General features: G+C 41.2%; 1 protein-coding gene across 1 annotated transcript in view; it reads left to right on the top strand.

The window, feature by feature from the left end:
- SLC5A12 (solute carrier family 5 member 12) overlaps positions 1–19,301 on the top strand; it is a 45,260-nt gene extending 25,959 nt beyond the window's left edge. Inside the window, exons 10-15 of the mRNA XM_038569281.1 lie at positions 4,825–4,892; positions 9,422–9,508; positions 12,408–12,574; positions 14,195–14,298; positions 16,892–17,019; positions 18,829–19,301. Of these exons, the coding sequence (XP_038425209.1) occupies positions 4,825–4,892; positions 9,422–9,508; positions 12,408–12,574; positions 14,195–14,298; positions 16,892–17,019; positions 18,829–18,981 (707 nt within the window). The 3' untranslated portion in view covers positions 18,982–19,301. The remainder of the gene's footprint in view (positions 1–4,824; positions 4,893–9,421; positions 9,509–12,407; positions 12,575–14,194; positions 14,299–16,891; positions 17,020–18,828) is intronic.
- The last annotated feature ends 6,002 nt before the right edge of the window (positions 19,302–25,303 follow it).

The raw sequence follows: 25,303 nt of genomic DNA, 5'->3' as shown, positions 1-25,303 counted from the left end.
CTTAATCACAGGGTTGCATATTACATTTATGCTCACTGTAGCACTTACCATGTTGAATTATCATTTTACAGAGTTTCCTTCTTCTTAAGTACAAATGAATTATATGCTTATTCACTTACTACAAAAAAATGTAGGTATTGGAGAAAACATATGAGCTTTTTAAATAAAATCATACCTGATTTTGTTCTGGTTATTTTTTTTTTTTTTTCTAGGATAGGATAGTAAGCATTTTCCTGTGTCACTTATGCATAGGTTTTGAATGTTTGCCTAGTAGTCTACAAAATGGCTTCCTTTTAATTTTTATGCTGTTACTTTTTAGATTTTTTTGTAATATCGTGATGACACCAAAATACATTCATCTTTGATGGCATCCACAATTTTTTTCCTTAATGAAAACCTCCAAAAAAACCATCAGATCGAATGATACAAATTCACTGACAGCTCTTGATGTATGTTCTGAAAAATATTTCCAGCATGGTCCAATTAATATTTATGTTTGGCAATAGTGAGTAATGACGTGTTTCTCTGTGCACTCTGTGCACATTAGTATTTTTAAAAATTGGCCAAATTCATGGTCAAAATAACATCACAGTTTTGCTTTAGTTTATATTTTTTGATTTATAGTGAATTTGAACATCTCTCAGATGATAAATAAGCCATCTTAATTTTTTGAAAAATCTATTTATACTTTCTGTTTGTTGATGAGATATTAGAAATTTTGCCTGTAAAATCTCTTCATGTATAAAGGAAATGTGACCTTTGTATATTTGAGAATATCCCCCAGATTTTTAAAATACATTTTTGATGTACAGAAATTATAATTACATGTTTGATCAAATATGTGTGTTATTTCTTTTCCTATTTTATTTATTTTATTTATTTATTCATGAGAGACACAGAGAGAGAGGCAGAGACACAGGCAGAGGGAGAAGCAGGCTCCATGGAGGGACCCTGATGCGGGACTCGATCCCGTGACTCCAGGATGACGCCCTGAGCCAAAGACAGATGCTCAACAGCTGAGCCACCCAGGCATCCTCTTTTACCATTTTATCCATTTCTTTATGCTTATGAATTTCTTCCCATGCAAAACCCATTTATATATTTCCTTATTTTTTCTGGATTGTAAATAATTTTATATTTCACATTTAATATTAACTGTATTCAAATTATTCGATTTGTTTGTGAAATATGATGAGGATCTAACTTGTTCTTTTTTCTTACATAGCCAATTCTCTAAGCTTCATGAATCCAATACTCTTCACTGTTTTTTAATATTTCAGTGATGATAATATACACTATAAAATTCTTTCATCTGTGAGGGTTTAAGGATACTACATATTATTTTCATTAAATTATCTATTGCAGGATGAATACCATCCTTTTGTATACTATAGCTTTATAGTGTTTTATTTAAAATATCTGCTAGAGTAACTCCTGTCACATTTATTTTAGTTTAAAATTAAAATTTTTTTCTATTGTTACTTTACTTTTTTTTTTTCCTGGAAAAACAAACTTTGAGTTACACGTGTTTATTAATGCTTTAGGCTGACTTTAAAATACTTTATTGCATGTCACCTAGCCGCACCTCCATCCCAATGGGAATGCATTAAATCTAAAAATGTTTGGGGGAAGAATTGACATCGTTGTAAGCTTTCTATCTAGAGTTTCCAATAAAACTTGAAAAACTCAATTTTTCTCTTGACGTAATTTTTAATTTTCCACAAAGTAAATTTCTTAACAATAATGATTTTAATCCTAGAATTGTGTTTTGTTCCTTACATTTTATTATATAAATTTAATCTTACAGCAAAATTTAAGACTTTTTTCATAAATTCTCATTTACATACCCCCTGGATTCTCCATTACTATTGTCCTTGTCTTGCTTTTTCATGTAACCATCCAGCTCTCTACCATCCATTAGTATATCATGTTTGATACATTTAAAAGTTAATTGCAGATATCAGCACACTTCCACATAATTATTTTAGCATATACATTATTAACTAGAATTTAATACTGTTTTAAAATTTTTATGTAAAATCTACCTATAAAGATTTAGACAAATGGTAAGTATATATTTGCTGACTTTTGACAAGTGCGTATACCTGTGAAACCCAGAGATTACTAAAGTGATATAAATCACTTATCTATGATATAAATCATAGTGATATAAATCACTATCATTACCCTGGAAAGTTCTCTCTTGCTCATTCCAGGTAACCCCTGCCCCACGGCCCTCCCATGGCCCACGGGGACAACCACTCTTGATATTTCTCTCATAGATCAGTTTTATCTCATTCTAGACTGTCGAATACATGGAATCACAGTACACACTCTTTTTATGTACGACTCCTTTCGCTCACCATGTTTTTGAGATTTATCCATGTTGTTTTGTATATCGGTAGTTCATCCTTTATTTCCGAGTAGTATGACATTGTATGGATATACCACAGTTTTTTCAAACTCCTGATTCTGTTAATGGACCTGGGGTGTTTCAGTTTGAGTTTATAATGAATAAAAGTGCAATGTATACTCTTGTACAAGTCTTTTTGTGAACATAATTTCATTTCTAGTTGATAAATACTTAGGAGCAGACATGCTCGGTCAATTATCATTTTAAATTTCTTTATAGTCCTTCCTTAGCCCACTTGGACCCATTTTCATCTAAATTTATTGCTGTTACCCCTTATCTTGCCATTTTTCACCTCATTTGCTTTCTCTTGACTTGAGCTTGTTTGTTTTTTGCATCCTATTAAAATTGCCAATTTCCAAATACTTAATTTTTTTTGCTTCCTAAGGTAAATTATTTCTAGAAAGCCTACCTTGTATTTGAGCTTCTAGGTTAATATATTCACTCCTTTGTTCGGCGATATTCTGCTATGGATCTCATATTTCTTTTTTTGTTTTATTTATGCTTTGACAAGGAGAGATCAATGCTCACCACATATTTGTTAACTGGTGGTGAATTGCCTTGCTTCTAGTCACCATCTTGCACAATGGACTAAAGCTAATAATGGATGGGCCTTACTCTCAGTACAGTTCCCAATTTCTAGAAGATAGTCATAAACATGCTGGATGATAGTAGAAATTTCTTCTATGCCCATAATTTATTGTCTGGTCCTCCGAGTTGATGTAGCACTTGAAAAATCCATAGTATTTGCTGTAATTGCGGGACTCTTTCCCTCCCACATTGACTGCTTTGTTTCTGGTGCTACACATTCCAGGCCTCTATGGAACCCCCATCAACTTCCTCTAAATTTCCTGCCTTCATGGTTGTTATTGATTATAATATGGCAGGAGTATAATATTTTGGGGGAGGGGAGGAATGAATTAATTCTCTGGTCAGCACAAAAAAGTAGAACCCTTGGAGAGAGGGATGACTGCCTAGGATTTCATCTGAACAGATGATTGTTGGCCCAGCAGAAGGGAAATCAGTAGTAGACAGAAAACATGTCTTTTGTTATTTTCTTCAGATAGGCAGAGTTCTCCTTATTCGTGAAGCAGTTCAGAATCAAGGCAAACATTGTTTTCTGCACTCCAGTTTATCATCTTTAAAGATAATGAGAATAATATCACAATTCCAAAATGTTTTTATTGATGAAACTTGGCTTTTAGTGTTGTTGTGAGCTTCTTTATTTTTCTGTCTTATTGAGAAGTTGGAAAATATTACATTGAATGTTACTAGCATGAGTTCATTTTAAGAGTGAGTTCCTGATAATAAGTATCATGAATATTGTGTACTGAACCTGTAATATAATAATAATAATAATAATAATAATAATGATAATAATAATGATAAAATAATGATAAACTCAAAGTATTTTCTATGGCACTGTTGGATACATCATTTATATGTAATCTCTTCCTAGAATGTAAGATCTTTGGAACAGGAATCAGGTTCTGACTTTGTAGCACTGACACAGATAAAGTACCTGACATATGGTCAGTACTCAGTACTATAACAGGACATGTTGGCAACTGAGCGGGATATTTAGCTGAGAGATGATTTCAAACAATGAACAAAATCATTTTATCTCCATTTCTGTCATTGTTGTCTCTGTCTATATCTCTAATTCTTTGTCTCTGTCTCCCTCTCTCATTTAATCCAAAGTTTATAAGGGAATTGAACCCAATTTTAAGATGATTTTTTAAACAAAGATGTATAAAAACAATTCTTTTTTTAAAGGTGGTTTAAAAGATGACTAACACACATACGCTTCTTCACTGAGTGAGTTCCCTTGGTACTAGAGGCCCTGTATTAGATGCTTCAGGGCTTGGTACTCTGATGGCCCTTAGGGCGCTCCCACATAGATATGAAAACAAAGAAATCATTGCACAGTATACTGAGGGCCCGAAGGATGGTATGAATAAAACACTAAAGGAAAAAATGAGAAAAACTTTCCAGAGTTGCAATTCCTCTGAGATAAAATGTATAGATACTTAAACATTTTAAAGTTGAAGAACTATCTGAATCCCAGAAAGGTACTCTAGTAACTTCTTCAGCTAGAGGGAATTGCTGCCAGTAATCCCACTAATTTGGTCTGGATTAGTCTAGACCAGTGCCTTTTCCACATTTTCATGTTGTGTCTACATGATGGTTCACTTCCTGAGTCCGGGAGAGCAAATCTCTGGTGGCTGGATTCCAGCTCTTTTTGCCCGACTGGGACCAAAGCCTCCCATATCTCCCTCTTGGGGCCTGTGATGGCTGGGTGGCCAGGACGGTTCTTACTGAGATCCCTTCCAAAGGTGCTCAGACACTGTTCCTGCCCAGGAGCTCGAGAAATCCCTCAAAGCCAGCTTGATGATGGCTTTTCTTTCTTTCAGGTCTCTTGTTTGGCGTGATGTGTACCTCCATGGCCGTGGCTGCATCCCTCATGGGGGGCGTCGTGCAGGTAATGAAAGAGAAAAAGGACACCTTTGATTTCAGAGCAACTCTAAACCCGTTTTCTTTGCCAATGCTTTGCCTATTCCTCCGAGCACCGTACTCTGGACTCCGATCCTAGGTCGGAATTAAACATTACATGTAAAATTTCAACCGAAATTGCCTTCAGAAGGGAAAACTAGTAAAAACCAGTAATGGAAGTCAGTGACTTGGTACACTGTAATAAAATTAGAAGCCCATTTGAAATCCAGATCTGAGAATATATGATCCGGAAATAAAAGTAGAAGTGATAATTAGAATAGCAGAAAAAGAATAACAATTGCTATTAATGGAACAGTTACTATGTTCGAGGTGCAGCCCCAGATGGATTACCTCGTTTAATCTTCATCACTTCTCTCAGGGTAGTTGTGATTCATGTACTCACTTTACAGACGAAGAAACTAAGAAGTAGAGAGTGAGGGGACTGTCCCAGGCTCACATGGTTAAGGAGTGGGGGAGCTGGCATATGAGCCACCGCTACCTCTTATCCAGGCTGAACGGCCTCCCATATGTCCAACTCCCATTTCCATAAAAAGATGACTCTAGAAGGAGCCTCAGGGATGATCTATTTGAGCATCTTCATTTTGTAGATGATTATAGAAAAGAGTGAAAATATCCTGCTCAGGTTCTCACAGCTACTCAGTGGCTGAGAAGTTTACAGCCCACGTCTCCCGGGGGGCCACCTCTCCTCCCTTTGCAAATCGCCCACCTGTCAAGGCAACAGCAGATAAGCCCATCTTCAGATTGTACCTCAGCCTTTCACCACCCCCCTGATATCTTTGTATAATTTTAACATCTTTTATATTATCTTGGCATGGCAGGGGGTTTCCATAAATGTTGCTTCAACAAAGAATTGAATAAGGGCATGTGAAGAGTAGTCACGGACTTTTAGAGAGTGTCTTTGAGTTTGCAGATCTGTGCATCTTACTTGAACCTTCCAGCAATGACTTACGCAGATTCCCTTCTTTTCATCTTGAACTTCAGGGAGTACGTCAGGGAGACTGAGTGATAGTCTGAGAATTCAGTTGTCTGCCTAAGAAACTGTGGGACTGGAGAGCCGGTGGCCACTCCAGTTAAGCTGGAGGAACTAACCCTTTTATCACAGATGCTTGATAATCTCGTCCCAGTTTTTGGAGCACTTTGATATTTGCCCGTCCACACAGCAGAACCCTATGTTCCACATTTCACATGGTTTAGGAGATGCTGGTTGGCAAGAAGTGAAAATTCTGAGTTCTTTTTTTTCTAGGAGAGATACTGTCTAGGGAGTGGCCCTCTCATTTCTTTGAATACATCTGATTTAACAGGTACAGGAAGCCAATTATAGTTCCCCTATTTAATTTTCCAAATGGCTTTGCTATAGTGAGCGTAATGGGACAACATTCAGGTTCAGGTTTTGCACATGGGAAGACCGAAGCCTAAGTCCCGTGGATGTGAGGGATAGAGCCAGGTTTAATTCCATGTTCACAAGACCATCCCATACTCATGGTGTATGTATGTGGGTGGTGCTAGGGGCAGGCAGCTTGAGTCTCCTTAAAGCAAAGTCCTTTTACTGTTCTGGCTTAGGACTTTATAAAGTGTGTTCTGGAGACTTTCATCCTGTGAAATACTCTAAGAAAGCAAATTTCCTATGTTGGAGACATTTGGGAAATGCTGCACACTGCATTCTCCTCTCTCAGATATCCACAGCCACGTTAGCCTATTGAAGGCCTTGGGAAGTCCTAAAATAAGCCTGTTTCACTTTATTTCTTATTTTTATTTTTTTTAAGTTGTACTTATTTAAGTGATCTCTACACCCAACGTGGGGCTCAAACTCACGACCCTGAGCTCAAGAGTGCCACCCCCTTCCAGCTGAGCCAGCCGGACATCCCCTGTTTTACTTTAAATATGTGACCATAGACCCTACGTGGGGAAGGGTGAGGGGTGGTGGTGGTGGTGGTGGTGGTGGTGGTGGTGGTGGTAGCAGAAATAGGGGGAGGGGGCAGCTCACAGCAGCAAAGATCACCTGTTAACTAGTGACTTGCAGAGCTCCCTTTGGGAAGACCATTCTATCCATTGTGCTTCTATCTTAACGACTACCGCCTAGTTCTACCAAGGGCTATAATGACTTCCAAACCCGTTCTCATCTTAATTTAAGAAAGTGCTTTCTGGGTCGCCAAGCAGTCCAATAATCTAATGATATGCCTCAGGAACTGGAGAGCTCACTAATGGTCTAGACAATAGCAATGAGAAGAAGATAAACCATAATAGTGGATAACACCTGGAATTAATAAACACTGTATATTAACTACTTGGAATTAAAATTAAAACTTAAGGAAAAGGAAAAAGGAGTGATAGTAGATAACATTTGGGGGGGTACTTACTACGTGCTCTGCAGTGTTTAGTCGCTATTCTGACCTTTCTCAGACTCCGCATTGAATACTTACAAGAAACCCCAGGAAGCAGGCATTAGGATCCCTACTTGATACCGTGAGAAAGCTACGGCACAGCAAGGCAACCCCCCCAAAACATACGTTCCCTGCCATCGCCCCCTGTTTGTAGGAACAACTTCTGTGAGATTTGCCCACTGAGGAGAAAGCTGCTGGATGAGCTTTAAGTCTTCCCCCAACTGAACCTGCTTAAGAACAACAACAAAAAGAAATATGAAAATTAAGATTAGTCTAGTTGTGTAAATTACAAAAATATGTATTTTCAAAAGCCAGAAATGCTTGGATTCTTTTTCTATCATGTAAAGACCCTTTTTTTCCCCCCAGAAGCATATTGGCTAATGATTTTATAAGGGATTGTTAATGTTTTTTCCTCCACTGGGGGACATAAACACTGTTCCTAAACTTATTGATTCTCCTGTATCCTAGCTAGTAAGTAAATTAGCTTCCAAATTCAGCAACCATGGCAACTATGAATTCATGCTATTAATCAACAGAGGAAATGTCAGGAATATTAAAGTAAGGATTGATTTTGAGGAAGAGTATCGATTTTAATCTTATCTGCTTCCATCTTGTCAAAGATCCATCTGTGGCATTGACTTCATAAAAAATTAACCTGGAGAAACAAACATAACCATGAATTGCAGCTCGTGTTTCTAGAGAAAAGAACTTACATTACAGCTGGAGGGGACTTGGCAGCCTCTTGGTCTTATCTATTTTTTATAAAGAAGACTCTCTGAAGTAGAATGTATCTGAATCAATAGCAGAAGTTTCAACGAATCATGCTTCTAAGCAGCAGGGCCAAACGAGAATCCAAATATTCGATTAGTGATGGAATCTTTCAAGAACTTTCTCCCCTTAAACGAAAGGAGGCCATTATGAGAGTCTGTGCTCTTGGTTCCCCGCCCCCCACCCCCGTAGCCTACTTTTAGGAGAGAAAATGTGGGCTTTACAGCCAAACAGTCCTAGCTTAAACCTCTTAAATCTTACCTCTTCCATTTTCTAAATGGAATTATGCCCTTAATAGGTTTCCCATCAGTGCAGTTTTCTCATCTATAAAACTCAGTTAGTTATGATCTACTAAACTGGGTAATTGTGAGGATGAAACGAGGTCACTTATCTAGAGTGCCTGGTAGTTCATCCTAACCATCTGGCATGCAGGTGGTGCCTGACAAACCCAAGATATATATAGGATCTTTAGAACATCCTATTCTTAGATATTGATCTAAGAGCCCTACAGTTGCTTTGATAGAGCAAGATAGGGGCTTCCCTGCGGGATAGCTGTGTGTGTGTGTGCATGCATACACACATGCCCATATGCTGGCACTCGCACACACCTGTTCACTAGCATGCATATCAGCACATTTGTATAAGTCCAAGACTCTTGGATCGCCATGGCACGAGGCTACCGAGCAATCGCAAATTAGTTTAATGAAAGTTCCTTACCAATTCAGTGGTGTAATTTAGAGGCTAAGAGATGTGGAAATGCACTTGTCAAACTGCTTCAATTTCCAAAGAAAACAGAGCCGTAAAAATGGGATATGAGATATGAAGTGTCCAGTGAGCTCCCCCATCATGTCCCAACTTAGTGCTTCAACATCCTTGATGTGTTCTGGCTGGGATGGTGGGAGTGGGGTAATCTACTATTATCAAAATGATAGAATTGTTCAAACTAAACTAGAAAAAACGAGCAGTCATGTAAGATATGAAATATAAGTTATGGGTATATTTATGTGGTGCATTATAAAAAGGAAGTTTGTTTTTGACAAGATATAAAATGTAAACAAATCAATGAATTTCACCTGAAGAGAAACTACCTCTACAAAATCCAAATTTCCTATGTGTATGTGTACACACCCCCCCTACACACAAATGTATCTTTGTATGTATTTTTGTTGTTTTACATAGTGCTTATCTCCCCAGAAGGGAATAATGACCTCTATAAGGCACATGATTAATGAGTGTGACCGTCAGGACGAGGACTGAATTTTATCCCGAGTCTGAGAGAGAGAGTGATCCCAGGTGACCATGGATTCAGGGGAGTGGGCACATTTATCTGATCTATCTCGTTCCACAGGCTGCTCTCAGCATCCACGGCATGTGTGGGGGACCAATGCTGGGCTTATTCTCTCTGGGAATCTTGTTCCCATTTGTGAACTGGAAGGTAAGGATCCTGCATGTCGCTCCATGATTCCTAGCTAAAACTGAAGCCCAACTTGTTGAGATGAGCACTGGGTGTCATGTGTAAGTGATGGGTCACTAAATTTGAGTCCTGAGACCAATACTACACTATATGCTAACGAGCTTGAATTTAAATGAAATAAAATAAAATAAATAAAATAAAATAATAAAATAAAATAAAATAAAATAAAAGCTCTTGGTCCAATTGTTGGAAAAATAAAAATAAAAAAATAAAATTGAAGTCCAGCCATTTCCTATCTCTCCCTTTCTCCTTGGAAAGGCCATCTCTCTGGACTAGGAAAAAAAAAAATGGGGGCTTTTTTCCACAGTAGGACTAAGGAGAACCCAAGGCCTCCTATCTCTGACTCCAGTGAAATCTTTTTAGAAGCCAAAAATAGGGAAAGTAAGAGGTGGACATGAAGTACCAGATGTCATGGCAGCAAAATTGACTCTTTAAAGTTGTCTCTTAATTCAAGGCCCACAAAATGAAAATTTAAAATATATATTGAATTGTAAAAAATAATCTTGAAAACTTAAAAAACTATGTAAATTTCATTTTTTTCTGTATTTTACCTAAAATTATAACAAATTTAATTAACTTAATTAATTAGGTAGAGAAGATTAAACAAAACCAGTATATTCTGATGGTTGGCTCTCCTTGGTTTTGATGGCTTACAAGCTAATAGTATATCTTTAAAAGTTGGTTGGATAACTTTATAGTAAATGCAAACCAAAATGAATATTTATTTGGAAAAATAATATACACTTTAAATTAGTTTGAAAATCTTTATTTTCTCAATCTAGTAAAATTGTAAAATTTTTTTTACTTGTTGTCATCCATACATTTACATGCATATACTTTTAGAAAGTCATTAGACTACAGAAAAAAAAAAAAAAGCCTTTAGACCAGAAAAAACCTGACTGCATATTTTTTAATATACTTCAGGGTGCTCAATGAAGCTTGAGTCACGTGATATATCTAAGTAGTCTCTGCAGCTATCTGACCCTTGCTGACCTCTATTCTAGATAAATCTTATGGAGCTAGGTAAAGAGCATGGATAGGTAGGGAGCATTTGGTAATTTGTAGTGCTTTTCTTACAGTCTTAATTAACCTTTCTGATATTGAGGTTGACAAGGATAACTATATTTTGGGAAGATGACATGAGGGAAGGCAGTTCCTTAGCCCCCCAAAAGTAACAATGATATATAACATCTTTGTCATTCTACACATTAACCTGTTATCTATATTAGTGAATTGTGGTCCTTCCATTTAGTCCAGAAAACCACTTTGTTCTAGGTAGAGGAAAGTAAATGTTACAAATTTGGGTCACCTCCTCCCTTGTCATTGGCCATGGCTGATCCTACTAACCAATCATGGCTCTCTTTCCACAGAATGTGGATGCAACCTCAGATTCTTTCTCAGCATCACTTTCTAGACAGCTACTATCCGTCTCTGAGGGTTGAACCTCCTGCTGAAATCTATTCACCCTTTACTGGTAGGCCAGGGGTCAGGAAACTATACTCCTCAAGCCAAATCTAGCCAGCATCCACTTTTTGGTATAGCCTATGGCCTATAATGGTTTTGACATTTTAAATGATTGGAAAAAATGAAAAGAATGATATTTCATGACCCATGAATATATGAAATTCACATTTCAGTGCCCAAAAATAGTTTTACTGGTCCTAATCACTGTCCTTTATTTATGCAGTGAGTATAGTTGTCCTAGTGCTGTAGGCCAGAGCTAAGTAGTTATGACAGACACTGGGTGGCCCACAAAGCCTAAAATATTGACTAGCTTGCCATTTGTAATAGAAGTGTGTGGACCCCTGGTCTAGACCAAGGCATGAGTATCCGAATCACATATATTGCTTTAGTTTCCCCAAACAGTAATGAACAAAACATTCTGGTTCTTTTATCAAAAAGTCTTTTCCTGAATCAATAGAGAAACTACCAAGTTATTTTCTTGCACAGAGAAAGCTCAGCCGTCCAGTGGAGTCTGGGGGCATCCAGATTTTATTTCCCAGTCCCGGTCACTGCTAGACCACTCTGTCTCCTTTGTAGGGGAAAAGCCTCACTCACTCACTGACTTTTCACTGTTTATCAAGGGAAACTACCCTTAAATGGCAAGACTAGTAAATATGCTTGCTAGTGTTTAGACTCCAACAAAAAGCTCCAGGCTTGTGAGTCAGGGACCTGCCAGGACCGCTTGGGAAGAAATACGGGAGAAACAATTTCTCTCTGACAGCTGTCAATGAAAAATGACCACATTGTCTCCATTTTCTCAGGTTCTCCCAAGCTTCTGAAATTCTTCTGCTGGGAATGGGGGTCTCAACAGGTGTTTTCTCCCCCAGTTTTGAGACATAATCGACATATGGCATGGTACAAGTTTAAGAAATATGGAATAATGACTTGACTTGCATATATTGTGGAATAATTACCATATTTAGTTTACCATCATCTCGTACATGTCATTCCTTGTGGTGAGAACTTTGAGGATGTTCTCTCTTAACTCTCGTATATATCGTACAGTGGTGTTAACTACAGTCATCACGTTGTACATCTCTCAACAGATTAAATGGTAAGAAGAAGCTAAAAAGGAGGGGAAAAACCTCCTGCTAGAATTCTAAAAATGGTGACCATTATAACATTCTCCACTACTTCCATTTAAGGAACAAGTTACTCCTAAATAAAACTGCATGGTGGGAGTTGCAAAAAAAAAAAAAAAAAAAAAGCAATTTGGGTGGGTTGTTTCTAGCACACGTGGCCAAGACTTGAGGTGGACAGTAGGAATCTCTGAGACATGGACACCCCCCCCCATCTCCTCTTTTCTTTCAACAGCTTTGTCAAGTCTCTCCTTAACTTTTTCTTTCCCTTAATCAAGGGTGCACTAGGTGGCCTTCTGACTGGAATCACCTTGTCATTTTGGGTGGCCATTGGGGCCTTCATCTACCCTGCACCAGACTCCAAGACATGGCCCTTGCCTTTATCCACCGACCATTGTGTCCCAACAAATGTGACAGAAACGGTGCCCACAGCGCTACCTAGCAGGTATGTGGACCTTGACCTTGGTGTTTGGTCCCAAGGGGTAGGTGACCCAGTTAGAGGAAGATTCATTCTCCAGGGCTGAGTCTGATGAGCCAGATCTTGCCTTCCAGTGAGAATCCTCGGGACAGGGCCCAGCATTGAAGAGCACCAGACGGGGCTGTTGAAGGTTCTGCAGAAACCCATTACCCTGCGTCTGGGGTTCACAAGAGGGAACTCAGCAAAAGTGTTAATTGGAAATATGATTGCAAAGCAGGAAAAGTAGTGGGGCAGGGGTTGAAAATCGGTGGATGGAGAGGAGGATCAGAGATGGCGCCCCCGAAGGAGTAAAGCACCTGAGTAGAACAGGCTTGGGAGCAATGCGGAGAATGGTTGTGGACACACTGAGCTAGCAGCACTGCTTTGAACTTGCAGCTTCTAGATCAAACTAAACTGAATTTAACAAAGGATTCTCCTTCTATTTCTGGCTGGAATAAGTAACTTAAGATACTAAAATACAGGAGATAATATGGTGTAGGGAGAAGACCATGGCCTTTGAAATCAGAAATGCAGGTTTGGGTGTGGGTGGTACCATTTATCCACCCAATGTCTGCACAACTTGGTTACTTGTCACTTCTCAAATTCCCAAGAGTCTTTGAAAGAAAAATGAGGGTATTAATGTTTACTTTGCTGGTGTTTTGAGAGGATTAAATGAGATAAGACATATAGCTGGTAGCACTGTCCCTGACTTTAATTAATGCACATTCTCACACTCTCATAGTTTGTAGAAACAAACCTAAGAAACATGGGAGAGCTCTTTAACTCTAGTATGGTGTGGGAAAATTATTTTGGGCCGCACTGGGGGATGAAGTGGGTGGGGCCGCGTCCTAGAACTGTCCTGGCTACATAGTCTATGAGCGCTCTGTTATCTTGCTTCCATTTGCCTCTGAGTTTCATTTAGTTTAGAACCATTCTTTTCCATAAATCTTACAGACAAATAATACCACCCTAGTAGAGTTCCCACGTCCACCATGTCTCTTCCCTCCTGCCTGTGCTTATTCTAGCCTCTTTTCTTAGAGGGCCAAATCCTGGCCCCAACTATCTTCCTTGCTTGATTAGCTGCTAACTAGTCTTTAAAAATAAGCTCAGATATTATCTCACACAAGGGCCTGGGTTTGATGCTCTTTTTAAAGGTTCCCATAATCCTTTGCTCCTATTCCACCAAGGTGCTACCACTCTACTTTATGATGATCCCTTAGCTCCTATATGTAGACTTTGTGGCTTTCTCATCCTTTATGTCCAATATCTGTCACAATTCTTCGCACTAAACCTGGGCTTAACAAATATTTGCAGAATGAATAATACAAAAGAAATGGGAGGCGCTGTCCTCATTGTATTTATTCTCATTTAGTATATACATTATCCACACTTGTAATGCAAGGATGGATTGGATTGAGTGCAATACAAAGCACAACTAGTCTATAATTAATTCTTAAAAAAAAAAAAAGCCAAATGACAAAAAATTAAAGTGTTGGAATTTTGAGAAATGCCAGACCCTACCATGAACCCTCAGCAGTCTTCTACGTCACTATGGATCGTAGCGTCAGAACTCATGGAACTGTTGACATGCGCTGTTGTCATCCACAGACCTGCAATCGCTGACACCTGGTATTCGCTCTCCTACCTTTACTACAGTGCAGTGGGCTGCCTAGGATGTATTGCTGCTGGAATAATCATCAGCTTCGTAACAGGTTGGTTATCTGGATTCCTCTCCTTGGGGCCAAGGAGACATGGGCTAGCCTCATGCATCGGTGGACAAGGTGGATGTCTTACTGGTGTGATTTTGGATCCACTGCAAGAAGCCCTTCTTCCCAGACAGGTGCCTACTCTCTCCAAGTTGATAATGCAAAGCCATCCTCTTGATTATCATGTATCTTATTATAATATACATTTAAAAATATCCCCCATATATTATGGGGAAAAGAAGTGATATTTCAATACATGGCCCCCAGAAGCCAGAGTATGAAAAATCCTTTGTAATTAATAATTAGTAGGAAAGGTTAAATATTAAGAGTGGCAATTTCTCCTTCTTCTCAGTAAGAAACTAGGGTTTTTCTCATAACCATTTCTTATCTCATGGGTGAGCTTTAACTAATATACTATATGGGGAGTCTTTTAAAAATTCTCTCAAAGTTGCGATATTTCAAGTGACATTTCAAGTGTAAACTCCTTTTTCTCCTATGGAGAAACCCACTCATCCTTTCTCATGAAATATGACCTGTCATAGTCATACTTTCTGTTGACAGACCCAGTTTCAGCCAGGAGGGGATGATACTCTTTGATGCCTAATCCCTAAAGTCTTGCTCATTGAACAGATTATACATGCTCTTGAGGAGGACAAATACAGAGTTCCAAACTTGAATTCCATTTTCATCTTTAACCTTCCTACCCCATGAGAACTGCAGCCCTAAATTCTGATTTTTTTTTATTGTTTACTATCTCCCAACAGCTTTCTTCCCCCCAAGAACAGAACCAACTCTAAATCCAAGTGAAGTAAAGTTCTCCTTAGCAAGGCTCAGCTCTTGTCCTTAGAGACAAAGTATCTATCTTACTTGTCCAAGCCTTTGGTATTTTTGTGGCCTATTAGGAGACAAAAGTCTTCTCTGATGAAACTTTGGGAATGGTTGTTTGGGGTCAGTATTAAGTTCTTTTTATTCAGAGTTGCCCTTGGATAGAAGTTTGAGGTTGTATGATTCCTTCCTCCACCACTCACACATACACGCACACTAAGGAAAATGCAGTGTTATAGGCTTTAAGATCACAAATGTTTAATTTCTTGTTTCATCATTTACTAGACCATAGAAGTGTTTATTTCCTCATTTATGAGATGAGAATAACTATATATATATATTTTAAAGATCTATTTATTTATTTATTTATTTATTTATTTATTTATTTGAGGAGAAAGAGAGAGAGGGAACAAGCAGGGGGAGGGGCAGAGGAAAAGGGAGAAGCAGATTCTGTGCTGAGCATGGAGACCACTGTGGGGTTTGATCCCAGGATCCTGAGATCATGACCTGAGCTCAGTTTAACTGACTGAGCCACCAAGGAACCCCAACAGTATCTACTTCATGAAGATTAGATGTGCCTAGTACACAGAAGGCGCTCACTAATAAATAAATATTCTTATTAAGAGTAGTATAATTCTCTTTGGCTGAATGTCTTTTGACAGAGTGACATAATGCAAGGAGTATATCATTGAAACTTCAATTTGGATATTTAGGAATCTCTCTCTCTCTCTCTCTCTCTCTATATATATATATATTATCTCTAGAAAGAAATTTTTTAAAAAGATTTTATTTATTTATTCATGAGAGACACACACAGAGAGAGAGAGAGAGAGAGGCAGAGACACAGGCAGAGGGAGAAGCAGGCCCCATGCAGGGAGCTCGACATGGGACTCGATCCCAGGTCTCCAGGATCACGCCCTGGGCCGAAGGCGGTGCTAAACCACTGAGCCACCCAGGTGTCCCTAGAAAGAAATTTGAATTTGGAAAAAGCTTGTGCACAGGCACAGTGTCTGGTACATAGATGAATGTGGTCAAGGTTGTAACCGCTACTCCGCCACCCCTCTAGGGACATGTAGACGAAACTGGCTATCAAATTAAAGACGGCCATTGAATGAGATTGGGTATTTGTGAACAGTTATGATTTTACCAAGATTTACAAAGGTTCTAGGCGGGGAACATTGTCAGCCTTCAAATCTTGGTTTGAATGTCAAAGTGGCTCTCATTGCACAACAGGGTTGAAAGGGATAGGACGCTGCACAGGTATGTTTTAATGACTGGAAAGGAGGTCTCAGGCAAGTCTAGACTGGCCGGAGGGGATGGGAAGGTACTGTTTATTCAGGATGCTGGGGTGGAAAGAAGAAGAAATAGTAAAAACACCCTTTTTAATTTTATGAATATTAACTCTGATGACTCTAATATATCTGATGTGGCTGAAAAAACCAAGAGTTTTCCTAGAAGAAGAAATTAGGATTCCTTCTGTCCTCTCTGGTGACCTACAAAGGGTATAAGTGGAGTTTTCCATGATCCATATCTAAGAATAAGTGTGGTGTCTCTGCTTAGCTCTGTGTCTGTGAGTTTGCCTGAGTGGACAGCTGGGGAGATTTAAAAACTATCCCCACCCTCGCCCTGAGCAGTTGTCGATTTCTATTACCCAGTCAGGCCCATTTTCCCCCTTTTACTAAGAAGGGCTACTCGGGAAGCACACGGTCCTTAAGTCCTTAGAGAAGCCCTGGAAGCACGCCAACAACTCACCCGTCTGTCCTTCCGTTAATAGGTCGCCAGAGCGGCAAGGACATTCAACCACTGCTAATTAGGCCAGTTTGCAATTTATTTTGCTTTTGGTCTGAGAAATACAAAAGACTGTGCTGGTGTGGTGTCCAGCATGACGGTGGGACGGAGCAGGTGAGCTGATGTTTGAACTTCTGAAACACACACGTGAACTCAAAGGGATTCCCTTTTGGCCCCTTTAGACCATCCGCAGAGGTGGGTGTGGGTGGGGAAGGCGAGGAGTATGACCCTGAGTCTGGTGTCGACTTCAGTTACCCCAGCTAACTGGCTTTCGAGCGCGTGAACGTGTTGGTAGGTGAATGTGCCCCTGGGGTGAAAGGTTGGCCCTGCCAGTGATCAGATTCCAGAATTCCGTTTAACCCTTCTGAGGCCGAATGCTAGGACAGCTGTAAAAATGAACAGTAGACAAGGAATAGGACAGGGGGTGGCCGTCTAGCATCATGGGGAGAAGCGTAGGCTTTAGGGTCAGCCCTGGATACAATCCTGCTTCCACGTCTTACTCGCCTTGGGTGAATTGGTTTACTCTTGAACTTCAGCTTTTAGCTGGGAACTGGGAGGAGATGTGGACGCACACAGCTCCAGCTCACGAAACGTGAAGGTAGAGGCACGTTGACTAGGAGGACTGTTGAGGTAGAGAAGCAGCAGGACGCACACTGTTCCTGTTCCACTGAGAACCCAGGTGGCCCAGGTGGGACTAGAGACAGTATCCAGGAATCACTGAGGTCACGGCAGCCCAAGACCACCCGGAGGAGCCTGTGGTCAGATGGGACTGAACTTACTGAGGTGACACCGCTGGGGAGTGGGTAGGTGGGTGGGGGGGTGGGCGCACTCCAGGGCAGCAGGCAATGCAATCCCACCCGTGACAAGAGGGACCTGGACTTACCGCTGTAGGGCTCGGGTCCCCACTGAGGGATGCTGGGAGGAGACTAAGGGAAGCTGGGCATGAAAACAAAGCTGTGTGGGGCCCACTTGGCAAGAGCACAACGACCCTCAGAGTCATGCCACTTGACAACAGGACCTTGGGCCACGTGATGTTGCAAATGGTCTTAGTCATGTGGGTCCTCTTGGCCTCATGGAGTGTCGGAGGCTTGTTTTTTCCTTTTCTTAGTTCAGGCTCATCAGCTTTCTTCCCATCCCAGACATTTAATTCCCTTAGTACTGTGGAGGACGACCGCTTCCCCCATGTCACATCCTGCAGTTGCGCACTCTTGTCCTTCCCCCGAGCGCCTCCCGACACGTCCGTGGGGTAAACCCGAGTGGATGGTGAGGTGGGGCCAGGGCCGCTGCACGGGAGCTCAGGCTGTGGAGGCGATTTGTCTGCTGAGGAAGCAGCCGATCGAGCTCCCTGTGTGGTTTGGAGAAGCAGGTTTTTGAGGATGTTCTAGAAGCACCTAAGTTATCTGCTGACTTACAGACGTACGTTCCCGGGCAAGGATTTCCTGGGATGATGCTAACTCCTCTGTAGGGGCGGCTTCTGTCCTCGGGGCTGAGCCGCGGGTGGGAGCAGGGGACACGTAGTAGGTCGTCCTTGGGCTCCCTTCCTGACCGGCGACATGGGGCAGCGCCCGCGGGGTCGGCCTGCAGGTGCCTGCTGGGATCACGAGGCCTGCTCTGGGCGGCAGGGAAGGCGACCGCCCCGTCGGCGGCACAGGCCCGTCCCTGCTCAGGAGGGAGCGTCCCTACCCGGCGACACAGCGTGCGTTGCTTCACACAACCCAGGCTACAGGGCAGGTGCTCGCTAAGGAGTTGGTGGCCTTAGAGACCCGAGCAGAGCGCGTCGAGGCGCCGTGCTATGGTTAGGGGATACCCCGCTCTCGAGCATGTGACCAGGTCACAGCATGGGGGGGCTAAGCCAGGTCCCCTCGGTGTCACTGGGAACTCGTCAAGACTAGGGGCCTGACGTGCGTCTCTCCCTTTCCTCAGGAAAACCCTGAGGGCGGCAGCTCCTGGAAGCGAGGGGCTGAATCTGTCTTACAGAATGGACTCAAGCAAGAAACCCTGGGCCATAACCCAGGCCACGATCCCAAGGACAAGAGCTTCCACACTACGGCGTTGGAGAAGGTCACCTGCTTCTAAGTCGCGCAGGCGAGCCAAGGCGCACACAGTCTGCATCCCGCTTGCCTGTTGGTCAGAGGACGTGGGTGGTGTCACCGCTAGAAGACAGGCTTGTCGGATTCTATTTATACTTATTTATATTTACAAACGTGAAGGCTGCTCCCCTGGGCATTCCCGGGCGTTCTTTGGAAGACCCCAACTTTCAGGTGAGAAGACGCAGCCCAGCCGTAGGTGCCCTGGCCACTTCCTCCTGGGCCGAGTTAGGACAGGGGCGTCACCCCAGTGCAAAGAGGCAGCCCCTTGCTTTATGTCCTATTAAACTTCAGGTTGTTTTGCTTTGTTTTGTTTTGTTTTGTCTTGTTTCTGGGAGTTCTCGAAGCATCCCATATCTTGAAGTTCACAGGCAGAGGGTGCAAGGGGGTAAGCAGAGTAAGTGCTTCTCCATCACCGCTGGTAGGACGAAGGCGCGCCGTCCACCCCGGCCCCCACGTCTCACATCACCCCCACTGCAGCTGCACTAGGCCCACGTAACTGCCGCTAAGGCCCTCATCCCGGCCTCCCCGCCTCTTCCCGTCACCCCGCTCCTCCAGCACCCCGACCAAGCCTTAGGAGTGATTTTGCTCGGCACAGGAGAGGGACTGGTGTGTCCAGTTAGTGCAACAGTCTTAACCAAAACCGCGGTTCCCGTTGTTAGCTTGGTGTGTACGTCTGTCTTTCTATCACCTTAAAGGAAAGACTGATTCTGTGGATGGTTTCCCCAGGGCTGGGTCAAGAGGAAAAAGGCACATCCCACAGGAGGCTGTCAGGATAGTGTTGTGGAAAAGCACCTCGCAAATAGCTTCCCGGCCCTCGGATCTCCCGAGTCATGGGGTCTTCTTTGGCGGAAGACACCTCGGCACAGCACTGATGCTGTACTTAGCTCTGACATGGGCTAGGGTGAAGCAAAGATCCATAGGGTTGAATCCTTAACCCCACTTATTGAAAACTCTTGAAAAGAGTTTTCTAAATTCTGGAGGAAGAGGACAACAAATGGAATCCTTGAAAAGTACAACAGAACCATGTCACAGGAGCTAGATCAGAGGGAGGACAGGAGAAAGTTGGCCAATGTCTCGGGGTCAGCTGTCTTACGGCAGGTGGCAGGTAAGTATTTTGGTGGCCAGGTAAGATCAAAAGGCCTGGAAATAGTACATCAGTGAAATAAAAAGAAATGGTCCCAACGGGTAAGGATAAGAAGCCCCAAAGGCTGTGTTGTGTAAATGTAGCCCAGGAGGAGAAAACCTTCAAAGAAGCGTGAGATGGGGGGAAAAGTATGTAACCAGTGTTTGTTATTAGGGAGAGAAGTTGGAAAGATGGGGAAGAAAAACCAATAAAGGAATTAAAACACCCCTGGAGTTCATACGCCACAGCCCAGAGCTTGCCTTCTCTCCCTCCACTCTCTGTAGGGGAGGAGAATAGAGGGAGAAAAAGAGAGAATTGGGTTGTGGCATATAAGGGAGAGGAGAAAAAAAATACATCTGGAAAAAAGAGGAAAGAAGGAAAAAGTAAAAAAAAAAAAATTACATTTTGGAAAACTATCTGAAAACGAGAAGGAGCAGAATTTCTAGAAACATTGTTTTGAGGCCCAGCAAGCTGATGAAGGTGTTGATCTAAGGATCTGCAAATTGAAAGGTGAAATTATCTCCCAAATGATTTAGTAGTTGGGACATTCCAAGAATAGATTAGGTGAACGTTGAAATCTGGACCAAACGTCGTTGGTTTAGTCAACATCTCAGGACGGGGAAGGGAAGTAGCAACGCAGAGGATGGGAGTTTGATCAGCAGGAGCCGCTGCACTTGTGGCCTCCCCTCACGCCCTGAGGCATGCCTCATCGACAAGGGACCTTGAACATGGGTTCAAGGGAGAGCTACCTGGGTTACCACCCTGCCTGCTGCCTTCCCCCCAGTCCCTCGGAGAGCGGGGAGACTGGGAGCCCCGAGGGCTGACCCCGAAGGGGGACTGAACCCACCACTGGCCACTCAGGCATCAGAGAGCACATCATAGTCTTCGTTAACCCCAAAGCAGATATTTGGAGCCGACCGTCCGCCCCAGCAGGTGCACAGGTGCACGGGTGCCGGCAGGCAGACTGGCCTCTGCGGCTAAGAACCAGGAGGGCCTGCAGCTAGCCCTCCAGACACCCCTGATGCCCTGCTGCTATAATATATATAAATACGTAATATAAATATATTATATTTATATAATATATTTAAATATATTATATTATAAATTATATATAATGTAAATATATTATATATAAATACGTAATATAAATATATTACGTATTTATATATAAACTATACATAAATATATATATTTATATATATAAATATACATAAACTAAATATATATAAACTACGTAAATATATATAAACTACGTTCAAGAGTTTGAACTTTCATTTGGACTCACATGAGAACAAAATGCACCATATAGTTCTTCGTTTCCTCACGAATTGTACTCACAAATCACCCCACAAACATTTTACTAGGACAGCACTTTCCCCCAGAAAGTTTTTTTAGGACATTTTTTTTTAATAGTTACGAATGCTCTTACGTGGAGTGTTATCAAAGGATAATGTGACTTACAAATGGAACTGTTATTGTCAGTATTATTATAAAAATGGCTCTGTCTTCTCTCATGGAATGGGACCTATGGTATGAAGAGTTCTCACTTTGAAAGCCTGTAGAGGTCAATATAAGGATCCCTCCCAATTCTTCCTAGTTGGTCAACTATGCAAAAAAACCCTAAGGCTGCAGGTAGAGCGCAGGTGGGAGTCCCAGAGGAAAGCCATCCTCCTCAGAGTCCAGGAGCCACGTTCGTTGGTTGGCTTCCCAGCAAGGAAGGTGAGGCCCAGTCGTACGTTGTGCACGTGTCTCCCGCTCTTGCTCCTCCCGGGGCAGCAGCTCAGATCTGGGCCATGGAAGATCTGCCCAGGGCCAAGTTCAATGGGAGCCATGGAAATGGGTTAAATTTGTGGCTGTTTAGGCCCCCGAATGACCGGGGGGATTCTCAGTAAGTGGGGTTGTGAAGGATGAGTTGTAGGATGGGGATGGCCTACTGTCTGCCAAACGCAATGCCCGTCTCTGTCTTGTCAAGTCAATGAAAAATGTTGGTAAAAATGAAATGGAATGACCTCAGTGTCTCCTCCCTTCATTCTGATTCATCCGTTTTGAGAGCTGGTATTTCCCTTGTTATCATCTGGGGCAAGAAGTACAACCTGCTGGCGGAGGGGACGGACTGAAGGCAGACAGCTGAGGCTCCGACGCAAGTTCTGACACAGCTCAGCTCAGGAATGTTCGGCAAGGCTTTCTGAAGTTCTGCTGATTGCAATTTAAAAGGAGCAAAAATCATCGCTACTTGGAGGCGTGGTGAGGATTTCTAGAGGGGAGTCACCCGGACAAGTTAGCCTGGTGACTGGCCCCTGTGGGACACTTGGCACTTGTTAGTCTGCAGCATATGAAGGAAGTGAGACTTATTACTCATTTTCAGTTAAATTGGTTCACTGTTCTTAATCTTCAAGATCCTGGCCTAGTATATGAATTAGTGGGGAAGTGTGAGAATTAACAAGAACAAGGTGACCATAAGCTATCAACTTAAAATCATGCCATTTAATTTGCACACGGTAGCCTTTTTAATGGTGAATTTAAACGAACTATAATTTTCCAGAGAGCGCCTTTTCTAAAGGTCCGAAGTTCTCAGAGAAAAAAGAAAAGAAAAAAAGCCCCACTCTTATAAAGATAGACGAGTTTATTACTGAAAAATGCAATATTCATATTTGCGCTTTGTTAAGTAGTATTTTTGTACATGTAAACTTCGGTGAGTAAACAGCGTCTTAACCCTCGTGCATGACTGCGTGCACAGGTGACGGTGGCTGCGCTTCTCCAGACAAGGAGGGGCGAGGGCTCTTCCCTTGTTTAATCAAAATAATGTGACTTGAATATAAATTCCATTCTTTTGTGATTTCATAGGGTTCTAGCGTTTCACTCTAAAGAAAAAAATAAACCACACACCAGGGGGCCTGCAAGCGATATTTCAAAGAGGATGTTACTGAAACATCTTCATGGTATGACAACCTTACTTGAACATTATTGCAAGGATCAGATCAGTAAATAGAAAGAAATAGAGCGGGTCTCCTTTTCATTATTCTCCTAGAAATAACTTGTTTTATTTTTTTTTTATTTTTTATTTTTTTGAAATAACTTGTTTTAAAATGTTACAGAAACGCAAGCTCCCTACGTATGCATTTGTATGTTTAGAGATCTCATGTGCACAGTCTCAATGTTCCCAGGTAGCTTACTGTAAAGTCAACCTCTTCTATCCAACACTAATGGCCTTGAAGTATAATTCATTTTCAGGCAGCTAAAATTTATCTGATGTTACCGATGATATTAAAGTGATACAAAATTTTAATCAAGTGTAACTCATAATTAATAATCATCCAGTGGGTTATTTTTATTTGTAATTCTTGGAAAGAGGTAATGCTATTAATCTTCCTGCATTCCAGTCTCCTGACCATAGCAATCTAGATTCACAAACATCTATGTGAACAACACACACACATAAACCCGCTTTTCTAATACTGCACGTCTGGTATTTGAAATATCAGCTCCTCAGGAGACAGAGTTAAACATATAAATATTCGGCTATTTAGTCACAACATGGCCCTTACTTGGGGTGTGAGGGTATTAGTGGCACGCTCATGATGAATTAGAAAAATAACCCTACTCTGTCATGGAAATGTTAGTTGATAATATTTCTGTATATTAGTGAGAAACTTAAGACGATTTTTTTCTATTTCCAAATTTTATGTTTTTTTGTTCATAGAGCCATGAAATACTTCTAAATTTAATGCTGTATTTATGCAACTACTCAATTTGAAGAAAAATGCCTGTAGAATAAGCATAGATATGTAATTAAGATGTATAACTAAATTAATTTCTCTTAGAAGTAAGTTCAGATGGAAGTGGATTTAAATGCCCAACGTGATTATTTTCTGCAGGTCGGGAGCAGGATGCAAAATAATCCTCCACCCTAAAAGCTTTTATATAAGGCTAATAATCTAAGGCAGGCTTATTACCAAGTCTCCAAGTAAATGCACGTCAAAATATGGTTTGACATATGGTAATATAGCGTGACTTCTTCTACATATTTTGGATAATGCCTATATTTGGGCTGTTTCAGGGCTTAAGGCACACCCACACCCACACCCACTCAGAAGTAATCATGAAGAGGATTTTATGACTTAATTGGCTACTATAAATCAAGAAAAGCAATATATTATGGTGATGTCTTTTATGGACCTTGGCCTATTTGTCCTCGGGAATTTCCAGGAACCACCATTCATCTGTTTTTAAAAAATGTTAAAGCAACTGTGTACACAGGTGTTCTGAACATCCAGTTCCCCACTGCAGGATCTGTTCTGACATATTTAAAAAGCTAAAAATAATTTCATGTAGTAAACTGATTCAATGCCTTAATGTCACTACCACGTAAGAAAACAAGTGAGTGATCAGTCCACAGATGGTTTATTTGTAACAGCACAGGATGGTCAGCAGACTTCTTCGTAGAGGCAATGTGATTGACCGATTTGGAATCCACATCATAAAGGTTTATGTGCCTTTATTGTTTACTATTTTCAAGAATGCTGACCTTAGAAATTTATTCAATCTATTTCGGTAGAGCAGATCTTCCTAAATTGGCTTTAACACTTCCCATGAGAGTTTGGAAGGGATCTTTAATGATGAACCATCCACTGTATGTAATTTGATTCGCAGAGAAATTGCAGATAGTACAAAGAAAAAAATTAATATTTAAGTTCTTCCTAAAATTGGCTTTAACACTTCCCATGAGAGTTTGGAAGGGATCTTTAATGATGAACCATCCACTGTATGTAATTTGATTCGCAGAGAAATTGCAGATAGTACAAAGAAAAAAATTAATATTTAAGTTCACTTGGCTAACTATGTGGTTGCAACATAAGTTCTCCTATGGAGAACAAAAAAGGTTGGGGAAATCTCTGTCTCTTCCTGAAATTTCCTCTTCAATCACAGGACTCTCCAGCTTTTTCCTAGTTCAAAAATACAAGACTAGAAGCTGATAGCTACACATCCTAGGAAGATACAATTGCATATATTTAAAGGGCATTTTCATCTTGAGTATTGAAAATTGAGACTGTTATTCTTTGGCTAGTTGTCATTGAAAACTAAGCTTACCATATTTAACTTAGTAATCTTAAAATAGATAAGAAAAAAAAAACAAGGGGAGAAAACTTCATTTCTCTGAATGTTAAAGAATGAAGGAAATTGCAGT

This window comes from Canis lupus, chromosome 21 (assembly GCF_011100685.1).
Source record: "Canis lupus familiaris isolate Mischka breed German Shepherd chromosome 21, alternate assembly UU_Cfam_GSD_1.0, whole genome shotgun sequence".
Lineage (NCBI taxonomy): Eukaryota > Metazoa > Chordata > Mammalia > Carnivora > Canidae > Canis > Canis lupus.
This window is presented reverse-complemented; position numbering and strand designations above follow the sequence as displayed.